Source organism: Pan troglodytes, chromosome 9, assembly GCF_028858775.2.
Source record: "Pan troglodytes isolate AG18354 chromosome 9, NHGRI_mPanTro3-v2.0_pri, whole genome shotgun sequence".
Lineage (NCBI taxonomy): Eukaryota > Metazoa > Chordata > Mammalia > Primates > Hominidae > Pan > Pan troglodytes.
Genome location: NC_072407.2, coordinates 13,575,125 through 13,596,260, shown reverse-complemented (window position 1 = coordinate 13,596,260; position 21,136 = coordinate 13,575,125). Strand labels below are relative to the sequence as shown.

Genomic DNA, 21,136 nt, shown 5'->3' with positions numbered 1-21,136 from the left:
AACAGGTATACACGTAAGAGTGGTTACTTCTGAGGAAAGCTGGGAGACTGGGAATCAGAAGTAGCAAAGAGGCACTGTCACTGTAAACTTTTTTGAACTACATTATTTTCCTATAACCTTCCAAAATTACAATCTAAATGTAAAATAACAGGATGAATAAAGAATACTCAGAAACTATGGCAACCTTAGAAATAATTTTGGTTACTTTGCCTAACCAGCCTTTTCTAGTCTGGGTTTGATATCCTCCAAACTCTTCCTTTAAAGGGCAGGCAGAAACTACAACAGATTTGTTCAATGAAATGGATCCACATGTAACAAGTTGACTTACTTTGAAAGATAGCTTTAAATATCTGATACTCATCAACAGGGTTATCTTCATCATCAATGATTGTGGAATAGCCTTCCAGAGCAGTCTCTTCAGCATCATCTTCTTCCCAATCTTCATCATCTCCATCTTCACCAGCCTGCTTAGCCAGAATCTCCAAATATTCTTGCCCATCTTCATCAATATCATCTTCATCACTCCCCAGTTCCTCTGCCAAGTCATAATATAAGTACTTTTATAACAATGACATATTTTGTTACTCAACAAATTGACAATCATCTCAATCACTGTCAGTAAATTACAAGTCACAAGTGACAAGAGAGAGCTCCAGGAATTGGTGTTTAAATACATGTTCAATAATGAATAGAAATGAAAATTTCCACAGGAGTCCAAGAAAACCAACCTTGATTTAATGTGTTCTTAATACTAGACATCTGAAAAAGGACTGCACAGTATGAACACACTACCGTTACACCCACCAAACCTTTTGTAAGGTTTTTTTTAAAAGGCTGGCTAAGTTAGTAAATGATAAAAGACAAAAATAGCAATAGCTATCTTATGTTGAAACCCTTACAATAATTTCTTAATATTTTATCAATTTATACACTGATAGTGTACAGTCTTATAGATAAAATGTATTTATCAACATTTAATTAACATAATGTTATAGTGCAAGTATGCTTAGGTTTTAGAATTAATAGATGATAGGATGGATGTCTCCAATAAATTTAGTCAACATTAAGACCATAAATCTTTAGAAGCTTAAAAATAAAATGAAAACCCCATAATTCGCCGGGCGCAGTGGCTCACGCCTATAATCCCAACACTTTAGGAGGCCAAGGCAGGCAGATCACGAGGTCAGGAGATTGAGACCACCCTGGCCAACACGGTGAAACCCCATCTCTACTAAAAATACAAAAATTAGCTGGTGTGGTGGCACACGCCTGTAATCCCAGCTACTTGGGAGGCTGAGGCAGGAGAATCACTTGAACCCGGGAGTCGGAGGTTGCAGTGAGCCAAGATTGCCACTGCACTCCAGCTTGGCGACAAAACGAGATTCCGTCTCAACAACAACAACAACAAAAAACAAACAAAAAAAACCCCCATAAATCTTGTAATAGTAACTATAATGATATGTGTACCTTTGTTAATACTGTTAATTCAGTGCCATCTGCTAAGCACTATTTAAGCGTCAAGGATTCCCTCATGTAATCCCCACAACTTTTTTTAAAGAAATGGGGTTTCACGGCTCAGTGCAGTGGCTCACGCCTGTAATCCCAGCACTTTGGGAGGTCCAGGAGGGTGGATCATCTGAGGTCAGGAGTTCGAGACCAGCCTGGCCAACATGGTGAAATCCTGTCTCTACTAAAAATACAAAAATAAGCTGGGCATGGTGGCACGTGCCTATAATCCCAGCTATCTGGGGGGCTGAGGCAGGAGAATTGCTTGAACCCGGGAGGCAGATGTTGCAGTGAGCCAAGATCGCGCTGTTGCACTCCAGCCTGGGCAACAGAAGCAAAACTCCGTCTCAAAAGAAAAAAAACCAAAAAACAAAAAACTGGGGTTTCACTATGTTACCCAGGCTGGAATCAAACTCCTGGGCTCAAGCGAATCTGATACCTCAGACTTCCAAGTAGCTGGGACTATAGGCTCATGCCACCATATAAAAAAGGGAACTATAATCTCTCGCTCTTAAGTGGACTCAGCACTTTGTGTCAACTCTATTATTATATACATAATTATTTGGCTTTGTAATACTTTCCCACAGTCGGATAGAAAACTTTTGAAGAATTGCATGACATCTCATTCATCTTTGTATCTACAGTGCTGAGAATGTGTAAAATAAACAAATCTTTGTTGGTTGCATACTATAATGGTTTGAATTGTTCTACATGTTGGTAATACAGCTGAAGTTCCTGATTACATCACTCTAGTGAGAAGACAGGAAGTCTTTTCTGTGAATGAAAGCATTTGGGTATGATCCCACATTTATTTGGGAGAAGGGCTAGTGATATATATATCTGAGATGGAGTCTCGTTCTGTTACCCAGGCTGGAGTGCAGTGATGCAGTCTTGGCTCACTGCAACCTCCGCCTCATGGGTTCAAGCGATTCTCCTGTCTCAGCCTCCCAAGTAGCTGGGACTACAAGTGCCCACCACTACACCCAGTTAATTTTTGTATTTTTAGTAGAGGCGGGGTTTCACCATACTGGCCAGGCTGGTCTCGAACTCCTGACCTTGTGATCCACCTGCCTCAGCCTCCCAAAGTGCTGGGATTACAGGCCTGAGCCACTGCGCCCGGCCCAGTGCGGTAATATTTCTAAGTAGATAAGTTTTGTCTTCTTCCATTGACAATCCCTTACCGGTTTCATCATCATCTTCAGCTTCATCATCATCATCACTGTCATTCTCATGTTCTGCATGGCAGGCATATGCTCTTTTCAATCCGTTAAATAAAAGGATAAAAGCCGGCAAAATCTGTCCAGAAACCTGATTTAAAACTTGGGGTATCTGTTCCATATCAATAAGAGCACAGAGTCCAAGAACACACATCTTTCTGTCATGAAGCCTAAAAAAAAAAAAAAAATCTGTTTTCTTTTCTTAAATAAGCAGAGTTCCTCCCAAAGCAAATGTAGTAAAATTGCAATACGTCACTTACCCCAAGAAACAGTCAACATCATTAAGCCACTGTGTAATAAAATGATTTGTAACTGGTTCAACATTATTAGGGAAGCGAAGATTTTCTAAGGTATTGAGTAGTAGGTGTGGATTATAATACAAAGCTGCAATTGCAACTTGCAGACACATAGTTCGAAGTTCACTTGTCTTAACCTCTCTTGTCAGTCTTTCTAAGGCTGCTTCCACGAATAAGGGAATGCACTACAAAAAAAGATAGCAAGATATTCTAAGACTATAATTAATAGCATGCAAACATTCTAAAAATATTAACTTCTTTGTTGCCTCAATTAACCCTATTGTAGCATTAGATGACCAATACTTACTGCTGAGGCACTGCACTGGGAAATCTAATTTTAGAGAAAGTCTAGTAGTCTTCATGGAGCTATTAAAAGCTCATGACGGGCCGGGCGCGGTGGCTCACGCCTGTAATCCCAGCACTTTGGGAGGCTGAGGCAGGCGGATCACGAGGTCAGGAGATCGAGACCATCCTGGCTAACACAGTGAAACCCCGTCTCTACTAAAAATACAAAAAATTAGCCAGGCGTGGTGGTGGGTGCCAGTAGTCCCAGCTACTTGGGAGGCTGAGGAAGGAGAATGGCGTGAACCCGGCAGGCAGAGGCAGTGAGCTGAGATCGCGCCACTGCACTCCAGCCTGAGCGACAGAGCAAGACTCCGTCTCAAAAAAGTATATGAAATAAATAAAAAATAAATAAAAAGCTCACGATGATATCAATCATGGCTTCACAAGTTCCTATTAAAATTGACCGTGGGCCGGGTGACGTGGCTCATGCCTGAGATCCCAACACTTTGGGAGTATGAGGTGGGCAGAACACTTGAGGTCAGGAGTTTGAGACCAGCCTGGCCAAAATGGCGAAACTCCATCTCTACTAAAAATATAAAAAATTAGCCAGGTGTGGTGGCAGGCACCTATAATCCCAGCTACTCAGGAGGCGGAGGCAGAGAACTGCTTGCACCTGGGAGGCAGCGGTTGCAGTGAGCTGAGATTGCGCGACTGCACTCCAGCCTAGGCGACAGGGCAAGACAGCGTCTCAAAAAAAAAAAAAAAAAAAATATATATATATATATATAAAAAATTAGGCGGGTGTGGTGGTGTATATCTGTAATCCCAGCTACTTGGGAGGCTGAGGCAGGAGAACCGCTTGAATCTGGTTGCAGTCAGCAGAGAATGTGACACTGCATTCCAGTCTGGGCAACAGAGCAAGACTCTGACTCAAAAAAAACAAAAAACAACAAACAAACAAAACAAAACAAACAAAAAAAAAACTGACCATGGATATTTAATTACTAAAGCTATCCAAAAAATCTTAAGCCAAAGTTTACCTTTCATGATAACAAAGTAGCCATAAAACTTAGTCCAATTCCTGTACATTAAACATATGATCATTATTACATACTAGTTAAATTTTGACTAAAAATATTAGTTGTCTAGATGTCTCAATAAACAAAAACATACAGAATACGCAACAAATGCCAAAAAATGAAGAAAGAAAGTGGAAGGAAAAGATTACCCCTCTGAACTACAAATCATTATTAGCTTCACTGACCTGGTCAATGCCACGCCCTTTGCACTGCAGAATGATGACCTCTAACAATTTTGCTGCATGACACTCTGCATCTTCTCCTGCAACTCCTGTAAGAACCTGATCAAAACAGAATATAAATTGCACTAAGGCTTTATCCTTTAAATCAGGCATCTAAATCAAGGAAACAATTTCCTACCCTGTGTACAGGCTCTGAGTATTACTTGAGGTACCCTAATTAATATGAATAACTGCAATGTTCATCGCACAGATTAAAGAGTAAAGGATCTGGATAGCTGTGAGGATCTGGAGCTGTCTGCCTCCTATCTTTCATAGTCTAGCCCTCTGGCATCTTGGTCTTTGTGATCAAAGTACCTATCCTGTAGTGCCATTCTGGATTACAGCAAGTTGACAACCACTAACTTCTCATACACAGGTGGTAGCTAAAACACCTAACCCTTCTCATGTAAAGAACTACAAAAAGCTAAGATGTTGACATTTCTAGGAAACCCTTTTCTCTTTAAAAAAGAAAACAACAACAACACAAAAAACCAGTAGGGGAGGGAGGAACGGAGGGAGGAAAAGGCAGCCTGTTGAGGGCAAATGTTGCCCTATAAACTCCAGACAAGAAACGAACATGGACTTGAAGGCTAGTGAAAACTAGATGAGTATAAACATATGAATAAGTGTTCAGGAATAGATATGTAGATAGTATAGGTATATCTCTGCTCCCAGAATATTAATATAAATAATATAATTGGCAGTAAACAATGACCAACATAACTAGATGATTATGTGTGACTTCGTGTTCAGAAAGGAAAGAGATGAGTGAAAGAAATCTAAAAACTTCATGGAGCAAATCATTTTCTAACGACCTACAACAGACATTGCTAGAAATTAAAATGCTACCAATTACACTGACTTTGATATTGATGGACTCCAGTTTATTTGTTTCCCCAACCAAACAAAAGGGGGACATTCATTTCCTATTGCTTATTGTAAACCTACAGCTGGTAACCTTTTCCTTTATAAAACATCTCTATCCATTCCTAATCCTTTCAAAAATCTCTCAAGTTCTTGACTCTTTCCTTCTTTTGATTCCATAAGACTATGTTAGTTAAACTCCGGGCACTCTAAAATTCAAAAACAAATTCCAAGTGTCAGAGGGCACACAAAAGACATATATTTATCAAAACTGTGGTATCTAGGGACCAATGACTTTTAACTTTTAAAGCCCTTAATTCTGTCAGATCCATGTTTACATGTTTATTACTACAATGTGGTATCACATGAGTTTTCACAGTTTCATACATTTTATAGCAGAAGCGTCATGAAATCTGATATATAAAAATGACCTACCTTTTTGCACATACTGTATATCATTTCAAGATACTTGGTGTCAGACAGAAGTGTGTCTGTATCAACTGTTACATAATTATGAAGGAGGGGCATCATATCTGTATTAATAAAAAACATCGGTTACACATCTTTAGTAACACAAATGCTTTCTTTGCTTTTGAAAAATTTCCTTAGAAAAAGGCAAATCTATGAGATCATTTTGTCTCTAACATTCACCTTTTTCTGGGGGGAGGGGGGACACTCTCACTCTGTTGCTAAGGATGGAGTGCCCAATACAGTGGTGTGATTAAAACTCACTGTAACACCAAAATCCTGGACTCAGGTGATCCTCCCACCTCAGCCTCCCAGGTAGCTGGGACTATAGGCACACGCCACCTCGCCTGATTAATTTAAAAAATTTTTTTTAGAGACAGGGTCTAATAGCCCAGGCTGGTTGAGAACTCCTGGACTGAAGTGCTTTCCCACCTTCCCAAAGAACTAGGATTACAGGCGTGATCCACTAAGCCTGGCCTTAACATTTAGTTTTAATTAAAACATATTCATTTATAATTAAATGCAGAAATGAACCTATTATTAAAGTGATTTTCTTTGTTCTTAAACATAAAAATTATAGACACATTTTTACATTTATATGGATAAGATTACAAGGGGGTGTGTGGGTATGTATCTGTGTTAACAAAGAATAAGCCTAAAATAACTAAATTATATAGCAGAAATCAATATCGTGCATCACCACTGAGAGCATTAACTTCTACTGATAATTGTTCCGAACAGTGAAGCAGTCTGAACATTCAAAAGTGTACGTTCAGGCCAGGCGCAGTGGCTCATGCCTGTAATCCCAGCACTTTGGGAGGCTGAGGCGGGCGGATCACCTCAGGTAGGGAGTTTGAGACCAGTCTGACCAACATGGAGAAACTCTGTCTCTACTAAAAATACAAAATTAGCCGGGCATGGTGGCGCATGCCTGTAATCCCAGCTACTTGGGAGGCTGAGGCAGGAGAATCACTTGAACCCAGGAGGCGTAGGTTGCGATGAGCTGAGATCACACCATTGCACTCCAGCCTGGGCAACAAGAGCGAAATTCCAACTCAAAAAAAAAAAAAAAAAAGTGTATGTTCAAATGATAAGCTACAAATAAATCAAAGCAGGGAAAACCCTTAGTATTTCCATGCTGATCTGACTCACCTGTAAAGTAATCAAAGCCATCTTGCTGAAAGACTTCAAATACAAGGGGGAGTAGCTGCCACATCTGTGGAGACACTTGTTGACATGTCAAACTGTGTGCTAAAGAGAAGATCTCCTCATAGAATTCTAAAAGAGAATACTAAGTCATTAGGAAAATGCTTGCTCATGTGAAATAGCACTAAATTCTTAGCACAATCAGAGGTATAATACCTAAGACATGCTGTTGTAAAACAGTACCAATGACCTGTAAGCAGATTCCCTCAAGCTGTTGGGTTATCTAAAAGAGAAGAAAAAAAATCATATGCAGTTACAGCCCACTAAATGACTTAGTAAGACAACGCATATTATAATTCAGTACACTTAAATATAAAGTCAATATTGTGAAAAAAATAAGTCTTTGTTTTAAAATGACTTACACATTATGAAATTGTGATCTCAGATAAAAATAGAATAAAATACCATCACAATGAGAAAAACACAAGGAATGGCTAGCTTAATTTACCTAAAAAGGAAAAAACAACATTCTCGAAAAATGCAAACAACTATGAAAATAAAGGAGTTGGCCGGGCGTGGTGGCTCACGCCTGTAATCCCAGCACTTTAGGAAGCCAAGGCGGGTGGATCACCTGAGGTCAGGAGTTTGCAACCAGCCTGGCCAGCATGGTGAAACCCCGTCTCTACTAAAAATACAAAAAATTAGCCAGGCATGGTGGCGGGTGCCTGTAATCCCAGCTACTTGGGAAGCTGAGGCAGGAGAATTGCTTGAACCCAGGAGGTGGAGGCTGCAGTGAGCCGAGCGCCATTGCAGTCCAGCCTGGGGCAACAAGAGCAAAACTCCATCTCAAAAAAAAAAAAAAAAAACCATTCGGAAGATAGCCCATCTGTTATGTGCAAATAGAGATTAATTCAGCTCAATGTAATTGAAAAGTCACTGTCAATGACTCACAGAGAAATTATCCGAAGGAAGGCATTATTGCTACGAATCTCAATAATACTTAAGTCACCTTAGTTTTTCAAATTTTATTAGATATAGTGAACCATGGAATGTGAACTCAGCCCCCAACTCAAGACTGACAGGAAATACAAATTCCTCTATAATTGTCTAGATAGTCCTAAATTAGATCCCAAATCCCTGAGGGCCATAAGAATGTTAAGGGGAGGAAGGGTAAAATAATATCCACTAATCAGATATAAAAGCAAGACATCCATTTCAAATATATAGAACTTAATACATTTACAACTCCTAAAATAGAATAAACAATTAATCTGTTAAAACATAAAGCACCTATAGGATTGGTCATGGCTTCTGCTTATATTCAATTATAAGGCAGAATACAAAAACGGTTTACGTGGCTGGCGTGGTGACTCACGCCTGTAATCTCTGCACTTTGGGAGGTCGAGGGAGGCAGATCACTTGAGGTCAGGAGTTCCAGACCTGCCTGCCAACATGGTGAAACCCTGTCTCTACTAAAAATAGAAAAATTAGCTGGGCATGGTGGCGCGCGCCTGTACTCCCAGTTACTCAGGAGGCTGAGGCAGGAGAATCACTTGAACCTGGGAGGCAGAGGTTGCGGTGAGCCAAGATGGCGCCACTGCACTCCTGCCTAGGCAACAAAGGGAGACTCCGTCTCAAAAAAAAAAAAAAAAGTTTAGTGAAATACCTCATGCTGCAAAAGGCAACTTGCAGATAATCTGAAAACATGTAATTTATGGATAAGAGATACATTACAAGCATCTGCATTGGAATTATAAACACCAAATTCATGACAGTGTTACTTCTATGGGAAGAAAGGAAGTAGGGAAAAGGGGTTAGGAAGTGGTCCCCTGAGGGCTTTCAACTGCATCTATCTCAAATTGTTTTTCTTTTTCTTTCTTTTCTGACACAGTGTCTCACTCTGTCGCCCAGGCTGGAGTGCAGTGGCGCAATCTATGCTCACTGCAGCCTCTGCCTCTCGGGTTCAAGTGATTCTCCTGCCTCAGCCTCCCAAGTAGCTCAGATTACAGGTGCCCGCCACCATGCCCAGCTAATTTTTGTATTTTTAGTAGAGACAGGGGTTTCACCACGTTGGCTAGGCTGGTCTCGAACTCCTGACCTCAGGTGATCTGCCCACCTCGGCCTCTCAAAGTGCTGGGATTACAGGCATGAGCCACTGTGCCTGGCCGCCCAATAATGGATTTTTTAAAAAATGGAATTATTTAAAACATACAGAAGAGAGTAAATAATAAGAAAACTATAACCAAAACTTCTTAATCACCTAAACTTTATTACATTCTTAACACTTAGAATATTTCCATTATGTTAAGAAAAACAATTTCAGGGTCAGGTGCAGTGACCATTGCAATCCAGCCTGGGCGACAGAGCGAGACTCCATCTCAAAAAAAAAAAAAATCCATTATTACAATTCTTACTTTTCCAAAAGACAACTAGAAAAGAAGAAAACTAGGAAGATGGTAGTGATGGTTGCATAACAATGTGATATACTTAATATTAGTGAACTATATACTTAAAAATGGTTAGGATTGTAAATTTTATGCTATGTGTATAACCAAAATTTTTCAAAGAAAAAGAAAACTAAGAAAAATATTTTTGTTTTTCTGGGAACCACCATATTTCTGGATCTGAGAAAACATTAACGAGGAGCCAAAATCCTGAGCCCTAAGATGGTAAAACAAATACCTGCTTCCTATTCCTTCTAATACTTTATAACTTAAAATATAATGTACCAATCTTATCTTTATAAAAGGGAAAATGGCAAAAACATGGTACATGAGATGCCAGAGAGATATTAGAGCCCTCTGAAAAGCATAAAATGGCTTGAAAAACTGCAACACTAGATCATCTTCTTACCTCTTTATGATCTTCAACTACACTAAGAAGTGTATCAATTGTATTCAGAATTCCCATAGCAGTAACTGCTTTGTCATCACTACCTTCTTCATCTGGCCCCGTCTGGATTACTTGGTTAAATGTCATTGCCTAGATTCAAGAGAATATAACTCAAGTTTGTCACTGAGGCATTATAAATATGTTTTGGTCTAAGACTTTTAATTCTTAGAACGTTCTCATTGGGATACCACAACAAATCAATGTCTCCAAATTGATTAATGATAATAAAGAGCTTAAGCTCTATAATCAAATAGTCTGCTCATTGGGTGACCTTAAACAAGCTACTTGACTTCTCTTGACCTCTTCTGCCTGCCACTTCGGGGATTTCATAGACACCGTATGAGGACTAAATGAGGCAAGGTATAAAAAGTACTTAATATTATGAATAGTTTTCATTAATATTACTGGTTAACACTTGACAATGTCCAAATAAAAGTATATTTAATCATCAAGGAGGTCACTGATTTATCTTTTGTAAAATTCAATCGATTATTTTGAGCATTCCAGGCCACTACACAGATAGTCATGCTGCAGCTTGAGGTAGTAGTTAAGAACAAGTACCGTGAAGGCCCATATATAAATCCCAACCGCACCCTGCCTAGCTTAGGCAATTAACCATTTTATACCTCACATTTTCTCCGTAAGACAGGAATAATTCTGACACACGATTGTGTTAGAATTAAGTAAGTTAAGTATCTGTCAAGGGCTTTACGTGCTACACAGTAATGTCTGTGAAATATCTACTATAAGGCAGGGGTCCCCAGTCTCCAGGCAGTGGACTGGTACCGGTCCACGGCCTGTTAGGACCAGTAGATAAGTGGTAGGTGAGTGAGCATTACTCCCGGAAATTCTCACAGGAGTGTGAACCCTACTGTGAAATGTGCATTCAAGGATCTAGGTTGCACACTCCTTATGAGAAACCATTGCCTGTCTGATGATAAGAGGTGGAACAGTTTCATCCCAAAGCCATCTCCCCTGGACCATCTGTGGAAAAATTATCTTCCATGAAACCGATCCCAGGTGCCAAAAAGGTTGACTGCTATAAGGTAAGGCAAGCCACTGGTGACACAACCTGGAACATACTGAGAGCTACATTAAAATGCTTGCAAATATGGTAGGTTCAAACAACATACCAAATGTTGTGTCATTTCTACTGCAATAGGAGTAACTTCTTCACTATATTCACAGATCATTTTCTGAATTACATTGGTAAGGTCATCATTTTCTGTTTCTCTTATAATATGAAGAAGAGCCTGCATTACAGGTCTGATGAATGGTGTGATATATTCTTTAGCTGTAAGAGAAAGAGTAAAAAACTTGCGTAAAACCCCTAAAACTTCTTAAAACCTGATATAACAAATATCGATGAGTTTTTTTTAAAAAGTACTTTCACATAAAAAGGAAGTATGCCAAGTTTCTAGGATTATGGCTTTTTACAATTAATATATATATATATTTTATAAGAGGCAGGGTTTTGATCTGTTGCCCAGGCTGGAGGGTAGTGGCAATCGTAGCACACTGCAGCCTCGAACTGTCGGGCTCTAGTGATCCTGCTGCCTCAGACTCCCAAGTAGCTGGCACTACAGGTACATGCCACTATGTCCAGTTAATTTTTAAAAATTTTTTTGTAGAGATGTTGTCCAGGCTGGTCTTGAACACCTGGCTTCAAGCGCTCTTCCCACCTAAGCCTACCGAAGTGCTAAGATTACAGGTGTGACCTACCGCACCTGGCCAACATTCACTTTTCTTGACATACAAAAATCCTTTACCTTTTTCTTGATTGCTGATCAATACTTGAAGGGCAATGGCAGCTTCCACTTTCACAGGCATTTCTCTATCATCAATCAGACATCTTCTTGTTAGCTCTAAGGCTGTTTGAAGGTTCTGATCACTTTTGAACTTCACTTCACAAAAATAGTGAAGTACCCAGCAAGCCTTTTGTAAAAACACAGTGAGTTACTGTAGATACCTTACCTTAAATTCCCCCAAGCTAATCTCTATTCCCTGAGTTCTGTGTGTGGGAATTTGGAGGCTGGCCAGTGGTAGATGTGTCCAGAGACAACACTAGACCAGTACTATGATCCCAAGTTACTCTTTGGCCGCATGATATTTGTGTGGATAGCAAGATCTGAAAGCAAAACACAGACAGACACTGCTACCAGACACAGATGAAACCTATGCACACATTACAGCAGCCATGTAAAGATTTACATTAAACAGAAACCTAAAATAAAACACAGGCTTCAAAGTGAACATTTAAAAGTTTCAATATAAAAGTCCACAGTCATTCATTACAAGACAAAAGTATATAAATAATGCAGCTTTAAAACATACCCTTGCTCTCATGTAGCCTAGTTCACTGCTGAAGAGAGGGAATACATGATTCTGCAACATGTATTCCATCTGATCTTTATAGATCTTTTTCTGTAAATATAAACAACAGTTATTTTGATACAGTTCCAAATATAATCATCTCAATTTCCAAACAGATATAACACTGTTAAAAATGACTATTAATGTTACATATATTTATTCTCATTCTTTGAACCCCAGAATCCACAACCAATTTTCTTATTCCAGAACTTCACCACCAAAAACCACTAAACACATTTTCACGTTTTTATATTCCTTGATTAGAAAGCCATTATGCCAAATCTTACCAGCAATAGTGTTCGAATGATGTAAGTTTGGTTAATTTTATCTGTTACTATGAAACTTTTATAATGAAAAAACTTGTCTGATAAAGTTTCTGGCTGAAAATAACATAACCTGAGAAAAATCCTGCTTTCCAACGAATAAACTGGCTATCTAAAAAGGCACACTCTTTTTTTTTTCTTTTTTTTTGAGACGGAGTCTTGCTCTGTCGCCCAGGCTGGAGTGCAGTGGCACAATTTCAGCTCACTGCAATGTCCACCTCCCAGATTCAAGTGATTCTCTAAAAAGGCACTCTCAGTATTCAAAGTAAGTATTTTCTAAGTGGAAAGAAGCTTTTTAGAAGAGTTCCTTAAACTGCACATTAAATCAACATTAAAAACATAAGACACTTATATATCAACACTGACATAATCAGACATGACAACTTAATGCAATGTGAGACCCTAGACTGGGTCATGGAACAGAAAAAAGGACATAGTGGGAAATCTTGTGAAACTTTAAAAAGGTCCATGGATTAGTTGATAGTAGCATACCAAAATCAACTTCATGTTTTTGATAACTTTGCCTACCTATGTAAGGTATTACCACTAAGTGAAGCCGAGTGAAAGGTAAGAATAGATAAACTTGAATTTGCCAAGAGAACTCACTAATTCTCAGCCTTCTATGCCACAAATGATTAGAATGTCTTTAATACATACTTCATAAACAAAGAGAAGGATGGGTGAACAGGTATAGAAAAGATGAAAGACGGCCGGGTGCAGTGATTCACGCCTGTAATCCCAGCATTTTGGGAAGCCGAGGCGGGTGGATCACCTGAGGTCAGGAGTTTGAGACTAGCCAGGCCAACATGGTGAAACCCCATCTCTACTGAAAATACAAAAATTAGCTGGTGTGGTGGCAGGTGTCTGCAGTCCCACCTACTCGGGAGGCTGAGGCAGGAGAATCGCTTGAACTCAGGAGGTGGAGGTTGTAGTGAGCAGAGATCACGCCACTGCACTCCAACCTGTATAACAGAATGAGGCTCCATTTCCAAAAAACGAAAAGATAAAAGATACAATGACTAAATATTCTGTGAGTACTTAGTGCCTGGCTTTAGAATGTAAAGATTTCTAACAACTCAATTATAAAAAGACAATAACCCAATTAAAAATGGGCAAGGGCCAGGCACAGTGGCTCACGCCTGTAATCCTGGCACTTTGGGAGGCTGAGGCAGGCGGATCACCTGAAGCCAGGAGTTTGAGACCAGCCTGGCCAACATGGCAAAACCCCGTCTCTACTAAAAATACAAAAATTAGGCTGGTGGCAGGCACCTGAGGCATGAGAATCACTTGAACCCGGAAGGTAGAGGTTGCAGTGAGTCGAGATTGCGCCACTGCACTCCAGCATATGGGGGGGGGGGGGCGGGGAGGCGGAAATCTCAGCTACTTGGGAGGCTGAGGCAGGAGAATCACTTGAATGTGGAAGACTGGTGGCTGCAGCGAGCCAAGATCTCACCACTGCACTCCAGCCTGGGCGACAGAGCAAGACTCCATCTCAAAAAATAAAAAGAAAAAAAACAAAGGCAAGCAATTTTTTGGGGGCAAGGAATTTGAATAGATATTCTCTAAAGAAAATATACAAACGGATAGTAAGCACATGAAAAATTTCTAAGCCACAAAGACATAATGCTTCACGTTCACTAGGATGGCTATAATCAAAATATACTGCTGGCAGAAATATAAAATGGTATAGCTACGTTGGAAAATGGGTCCTGCGGTGTCTCAAATTATGACAAGCAATTCATACTCCTAGGTATATACCCACGAAAAATGAAAACGTATGTCCACATAAAAATTTAAACATGAATGTTCACAGCAACATTTGTAAGCAGCCAGAAAGTAGAAACAACTAATGAATGAGTAAATAAAATGTGGTATATTAATATAATGAAATATAATTTGGCAACAAAAAGGAAAAAGTACTGAAACATGCTACAACACAGATGATCCTTGAAAACAGTACACTAAATGAAAGAAGTCACCCACAAAGAGCTACATATTATATGATTCCATTTATATAAAATGTCCACAATAAACAAATCCATAGAAAAAATGTGGACTATAGGTAGCCTAGGGTTGGGAGATTTGGGTTGATATGTGGAGTGATTGCTAATGTATAGAGTTCCTTCTGGGGGTGATAGTTATACAACTGTGAATAAACTAAAAACCACTGAGTTGTACACTCCATAAGGTTGTTTTTTTCTTTTTTTAATTTTTTTTTTGAGACGGAGTCTCTGTCGCCTGGACTGGAGCATGGAGTGCAGTGTCGTGACCTCGGCTCACTGCAGCCTCCGCCTCCCAAGTTCAAGTGATTCTCCTGCCTCAGCCTCCTAAGTAGCTGGGATTACAGGTGCCCACCACCATGCCCAGCTGATTTTTTTTTTTTTTTTTGGAGACGGAGTCTCACTCTGTCGCCCAGGCTGGATTGCAGTGGCGTGATCTGGGCTCACTGCAAACTCCATGTCCTGGGTTCAAGCCATTCTCCTGCCTCAGCCTCCTGAGTAGCTGGGACTACAGGCGCCAGCCACCATGCCCGGCTAATTTTTTTTTTTATTTTTTAGTAGAGATGGGGTTTCACCGTGTTAGCCAGGATGGTCTCAATCTCCTGACCTCATGATCCGACCACCTCGGTCTCCCAAAATGCTGGGATTACAGGCGTGAGCCATCACGCCCGGCTGATTTTTCTATTTTTAGTAGAGACGGGGTTTCACCATGTTGGCCAGGCTGGTCTTCAACTCCTGACCTCAGGTGATCCCCCTGCCCTGGCCTCCCAAATAGCTGGGATTACAGGCATAAGCCACCACACCCGGCCTATTTTTTATCCTTATAGAGATGGGGGTATCACTATGTTGCCCAGGCTGGTCTCAAACTCCTGGGCTCAGGCAATCTGCCTGCCTCAGCATCCCGAAAGTGCTGGGATTATAGAAGTGAGCCACTGTCCCTGGCTGGCTATTTATTTTTTAAAACTACTTGCATACTCATGCACATACAAACACACTAAAGAATACCTTCAGAAGTATTTCAGCTAAAGAGCCAATCATATGCAGGGCTCCATCTTTTTTTCGAGGGTCAGCATTTGGTTCTGTAAGAATCTGGTAACAAAATCCCATAGTCTTTTGCAGTACCTAGATTAAAAGAGAAAAGTATTGTTATTGAATAGGCCAACAGTCCTTAAAAAACATACTAACAAAATGACTCACATGACTAACATTTAAAAAGTGTATAGTTGAATAAATTTTAAATAATACAGAAAAGTTATCTAAACATTAAATAAGCCTACCTCTTTCCTCTTACTACAGGCTGTAAACAAAAGTGTCTGGGCAGCAGTGGTAGGAGAAATGAAATCTTCAAACACATCTAGAGAACAAGTTTAAAATTAAGACAATAAACATTAATTTCTTCAACAAAGCATTAAAAAACATGCTTAATCTTTACATAAGGTTTGAAAATGATCCCAGATCCTTTTATAATTTTGCAAAAGCAGAATTCAATGTCTTTTCTGTACAAATTGAATGCTTTTGTTTGTTTTGAGATGGAGTCTCGCTCTGTCACTCAGGCTGGAGTGCAGTGGGCGATCTCGGCTCACTGCAACCTCCATCTCCCAGGTTCAAGCAATTCTCCTGCCTCAGCCTCCCAAGTAGCTGGTTTACAGGTGCCTGCCACCACGCCTGGCTAATTTTTGTATTTTCAGTAGAGATGGGGTTTCACTATATTGGCCAGGCTGGTCTCAAACTCCTGACCTCAAACGATCTGCCTGCCTAGGCCTCCCAACATGTTGGGATTTACAGGCCTTAGCCACCGCACCTGGCCTGTGAAAATTAAATGTTAATCCATGAATTCCTCCTAATAGCTTTCATTTTTATTTATTAACACAGAACTCAGCAGTTTAAATCGTATGTATGAAACACCACTGATGTGAGAATTTTCACAACAGGGTCACAAAAGTACAAGCTGCAAAAAGCACAAATGACTTGGTAAGAATAAGGACCAATATTCAACATTATTAGCCAAATTACAATTCTTTAGTTCTGTGCAAGGACTTCATGTGACTCCAGCTTCCTAGATGTGTTTTCTCATTTCCCACTCATATGATGGCTAACATAAGATCCAAAAGTATAGTTGAGACATTTAGTGTTGAGGTGTAATCTTGAATATCTAACAGTTTTGGTATTCAGTAATAAAAACTTAACAGTATTGAATTTGTGTCCGCCAAAAATAAGATTATCATTATCAAATGTCACAATTAATAAATAGCCCCAAAAAGGACTACACAAGGGATCAATTACATTAAAACAACAAAGAAGATACAGAATACCCCCTAGGTTGGCTACACACAATCACTGTAATCTAATTACTGACATTTTTTGTTTCTAAAAACGTGAAAATTCCCTACCAAATTTCATGCGTATATATTCGTAAGGGTCTTCTTGCCAAAGTTCCTCATCAGCATCTGTATAGCACATCAATGGAAAAATAACATCTTGGATAATGCCCTGCAATTTAAAAGTTAAGAAAACAATAACCATCAGTTTTCAAATTTAAACCTTCAAATTTCCTTTAAGTATTAAAACCAAAGTAACATTATATGTATTTTAAAGCTTAATATCAAATGTTAGTAATGCATTTAATGTGTTCTAAGATCAACTATCAAACTACATGTACTTCCCCTTTCTGTAACAAGTAACTTTAAGATATATGTGTACAAAGGTCGCAATTAAGTATTCTAAATATATATAGTCTATAAAATTCTACAGCTCTAAATAAAGCACATAAATTATTCATAGAAATAGCAGGTAAGTCATTTATCCTAGAAACCAATCTGGTGAAATAAAGTCCCTTGGCTACTCCAAACTACATGATAAAATATAATCATAGTCCAATATTAAGAACTTAAATTGCAAGTTTGAAGACAACAGTTTTGGATTAAAAGATAAGTTGGATATTCACAAGATACCTCTCATAACTTTATGTCACTGTCTTGTCTCCTTTTTCTGCTATACTCTCAAAACAATCACCAGAAGTAGACTAAGTAACACAACTCAACAAACATGCAATTTTTCAACCTTTATGGCAATTGATGTTATTTCTATTATATTTGCTATAAAAACATTTCAGATAAAAATTATTACTTGTATATGGGGCTTCAGATTCTTCCAGGTGAGAGCATGAGAAACTCCTTGATTAATATAATTTAATGTCTGTTGTAAAACTCGAGGAGCCATATATTGCTTCTCCTTGTACTGATATAACACCTTCAATAAAACCTTGGAAAAAAATTTTCGATCAAAAATCAATGTTCAAATAGAAATTTCAACCACTTACAAGCCAGTAAAAACAGTTAACACTATCTTAATGCCAAGCTCATCATCAAGAAAAACAACCGTATACTTTGAAAAATAATTTAACTCATTTCTGATTAAGAATGAAAAGAAGAGAAAACTATATACTATCTTCGTTTTTCTGGGTTTTTTGTTGTTGTTGTTGTTGTTAGAGACAGTGTCTCACTATGTTGCCCCGGCTGGTCTCTAACTCCTGGCCTCAAGCGATTCTCCCATCTCAGCCTCCCAAAGTGCTGGGATTACAGGTGTAAGTCACCACACCTAACCCATTTGCTACCTATTGAAAAACCACAGTATTGGGAGAAAACCCTATCTTGTTAAAGCCATCTTCTGGGAAAACCTTACCCAAAGCAGTCAACTGCCTATTTAGCATCTGTCAATAGTTCTAACTCTACTTCATGTTTCAGAACACTGATACGCAAAATGTGGTCCACAAACCTCTAGTGGTCCCCAAGACTATTTCAGAGGATCTACTAGTTTAAAGCTACTTTCATAATGATTTTTTTTTTTTTTAAACTGTGTTTTGAGTAAATGAGTACTTGCACCAATGGTACAAAACCATGGTGTTAAATGTTCTGATGCCTTATTTGAATCAAGAGAGTATGATATTAAATTCACAGTATTTTTATTTATTTATTTATTTATTTATTTATTTATTTGAGATGGAGTTTTGCTCAATGGTGCAATCTCAGCCCACCGCAAACTCCGCCTCCTGGGTTCAAGTGATTCTCCTGCCTCAGCCTCCCGAGTAGCTGGGATTACAGACATGCACCACCACACCTGGCTAATTTTGTATTTTTAGTAGAGACGGGATTTCTCCATGTTGGTCAGGCTGGTCTCGAACTCCTGACCTCAGGTGATCTGCCTGCCATGGCCTTCCAAAGTGCTGGGATTATAGGCGTGAGCCACCGCGCCCGCCAAGTCACTGTATTCTTTACAGCCATATTCTTACAGAACAAGTTTTTCTTTTTTTTTTTTTTTGAGACAGAGTCTCGCTCTGTCGCCCAGGCTGGAGTGCAGTAGCAGGATCTCTGCTCACCGCAAGCTGCACCCCCCGGGTTCACGCCATTCTCCTGCCTCAGCCTCCCAAGCAGCTGGGAATACAGGCGCCCGCCACCACGCCCGGCTACATTTTTGAATTTTTAGTAGAAATGGGGTTTCACTGTGTTAGCCAGGATGGTCTTGATCTCCTGACCTCGTGATCCGCCCGCCTTGGCCTCTCAAAGTGCTGGGATTACAGGCGTGAGCCACTGCGCCCAGCCTTAGAACAAGTTTTTCTTAAGAATTTTTTTTTTTTGAGATGGAGTCTTGCTCTGTAACCCAGGCTGGAGTGCAGTGGCGTGATCTCAGCCCACTGCAACCTCTGCCTCCTGGGTTCAAGCCATTCTCCTGCCTCAGCCTCCCCAATAGCTGGGATTACAGGCACGCACCACCACGCCCAGCTAATTTTTGTATTTTTAGTACAGACGGGGTTTCACCATGTTGGCCAGGCTGGTCTCGAACTCCTGACCTCGTGATCTGCCCGCCCTGGCCTCCCAAAGTGCTGGGATTATAGGATTATATTCTCAAAAATGAATAAAACGAGTCCATCATTTCAAGGAAAATTGCTGACAATATGTTACTGGTGTTAAAACTTGAGGTTTCAAGCAAAAATTAGAATTCTGGGCCGGGGGTAGGGGTTCATGCCTGTAATCCCAGCACTTTGGGAGGCCAAGGCAGGCGGATCACCTGAGGTCAGGAGTTCAAGACCAGCCTGACCAACATGGAGAAAACCCGTCTCTACTAAAAATTCAAAATTAGCCAGGTGTGGTGGCACATGCCTATAATCCCAGCTACTTGGGAGGCTGATGAGGCAGGAGAATCGCTTGAACCTGGGAGGCAGAAGTTGCAGTGAGCCGAGATTACGCCACTGCACTCCAACCTGGGCAACAAGAGAAAAAAAAATTATTATCTTAACATATAATAGGCCTGTTACTATATTTTAATGAACTGTTTACTCTAATTTCTAATACGATAAATATTACTAGGTATAACTCACATAAATGAGAACCCAATGGTATCCTAAGTAATTTGAACATAAAGAGATCCTGAGACCAAAAATGTTTGAGACCTGATACAGGGTCCAAACAGGCATTCTTTAGATGTCAAAGAAACTGGAAATAAGCAATATATAAATTAACTTAAAGATGCCATGCTTCCACTGAGAAAAACTAAAAACAGACTTACTTGCTGGACACCAACAGCAAATGCCTTCAGAAATACTTCAGCAAATTCATTATACTCCTTGGAAACATTGCCAGGGCTTCCATATCTAAAAGAACATCAAAATGCCCATTGTTTCTTTATAATGCTTTATGCTAGCACTTTAAAGCAAAACCTTAATAAATTAATTTAAATCACCATATATGGATGAGATTACCTTTCAAAAAGTCTTGCTAAAATATGTAAGGCCCACTTCTTGCATTTCCACCATGGTAACTCAGGTCGATCATCTTCTTCAACTTGAAGTGTTTCCTTTAAAGAGACACTTATTTAATGATAGAGATAATACAATATAGGGGGAACAGCATGAGATGAGAACAGACTGACAAAAATGTGAATGCTTCGCTAATGCTGGCCTTTTTTTTTTTTGAGATGGAGTCTTGCTCTATTGCCATCTCAGCTCACTGCAAGCTGCGCCTCCCGGGTTCACACAATTCTCCCGCCTCAGCCTCCCAAGTAGCTGGGACTACAGGTGGCCGCCACAACGCCCAGCTAATTTTGTTTTTGTATTTTTAGTAGAGACGGGGTTAGCCAGGATGGTCTCCATCTCCTGACCTCGTGATCCACCCACCTCGGCCTCCCAAAGTGCTGGGATTACAGGCGTGAGCCACTGCACCTGGCCTGATGTTGGCCTTTCATAGTAGAAGGTTAGACTTGGAAAAGTATTAACCCTATTTAAATCAAAGAGGCATCCTCACTGCTTCACTAGTTGGTTATAAAAGACATGCTTTTTAAAATAATTCTACAAGCTTAAAGCCAAACATTTTAGCCAAGATCTAAATAGTATAGTCAAGGCCATGACAATTGTAGCTTAATCAAAATCAGTATGTTTCATAATGGAAAGGGCATGAGAAACTCCATTTCAGAA

At 39.7% G+C, this 21,136-nt stretch overlaps 1 protein-coding gene and 1 non-coding gene across 4 annotated transcripts in view; both read right to left on the bottom strand.

Annotated features, from left to right (window-relative positions):
* Positions 1-21,136, bottom strand: part of IPO7 (importin 7) — a 65,112-nt gene that overhangs the window by 6,273 nt on the left and 37,703 nt on the right. For all 3 annotated transcript variants that reach the window (XM_001169290.7, XM_009459924.4, XM_009459925.5), the window contains 17 exons: positions 20,426-20,520; positions 20,233-20,317; positions 17,797-17,931; positions 17,061-17,160; positions 15,948-16,024; positions 15,676-15,792; positions 12,309-12,398; positions 11,744-11,909; positions 11,108-11,268; positions 9,936-10,064; positions 7,299-7,365; positions 7,089-7,214; positions 5,904-6,001; positions 4,569-4,664; positions 2,984-3,204; positions 2,688-2,893; positions 329-535 (listed from right to left, as the gene is read on the bottom strand). In XM_001169290.7, coding sequence (XP_001169290.2) covers positions 329-535; positions 2,688-2,893; positions 2,984-3,204; positions 4,569-4,664; positions 5,904-6,001; positions 7,089-7,214; positions 7,299-7,365; positions 9,936-10,064; positions 11,108-11,268; positions 11,744-11,909; positions 12,309-12,398; positions 15,676-15,792; positions 15,948-16,024; positions 17,061-17,160; positions 17,797-17,931; positions 20,233-20,317; positions 20,426-20,520 — 2,176 coding nt within the window. The remainder of the gene's footprint in view (positions 1-328; positions 536-2,687; positions 2,894-2,983; positions 3,205-4,568; positions 4,665-5,903; positions 6,002-7,088; positions 7,215-7,298; positions 7,366-9,935; positions 10,065-11,107; positions 11,269-11,743; positions 11,910-12,308; positions 12,399-15,675; positions 15,793-15,947; positions 16,025-17,060; positions 17,161-17,796; positions 17,932-20,232; positions 20,318-20,425; positions 20,521-21,136) is intronic.
* LOC112204890 (small nucleolar RNA SNORA23) lies at positions 11,986-12,167 on the bottom strand. The gene has a single exon (XR_002938636.1). It is a non-coding gene; the product is annotated as a small nucleolar RNA SNORA23 (small nucleolar RNA).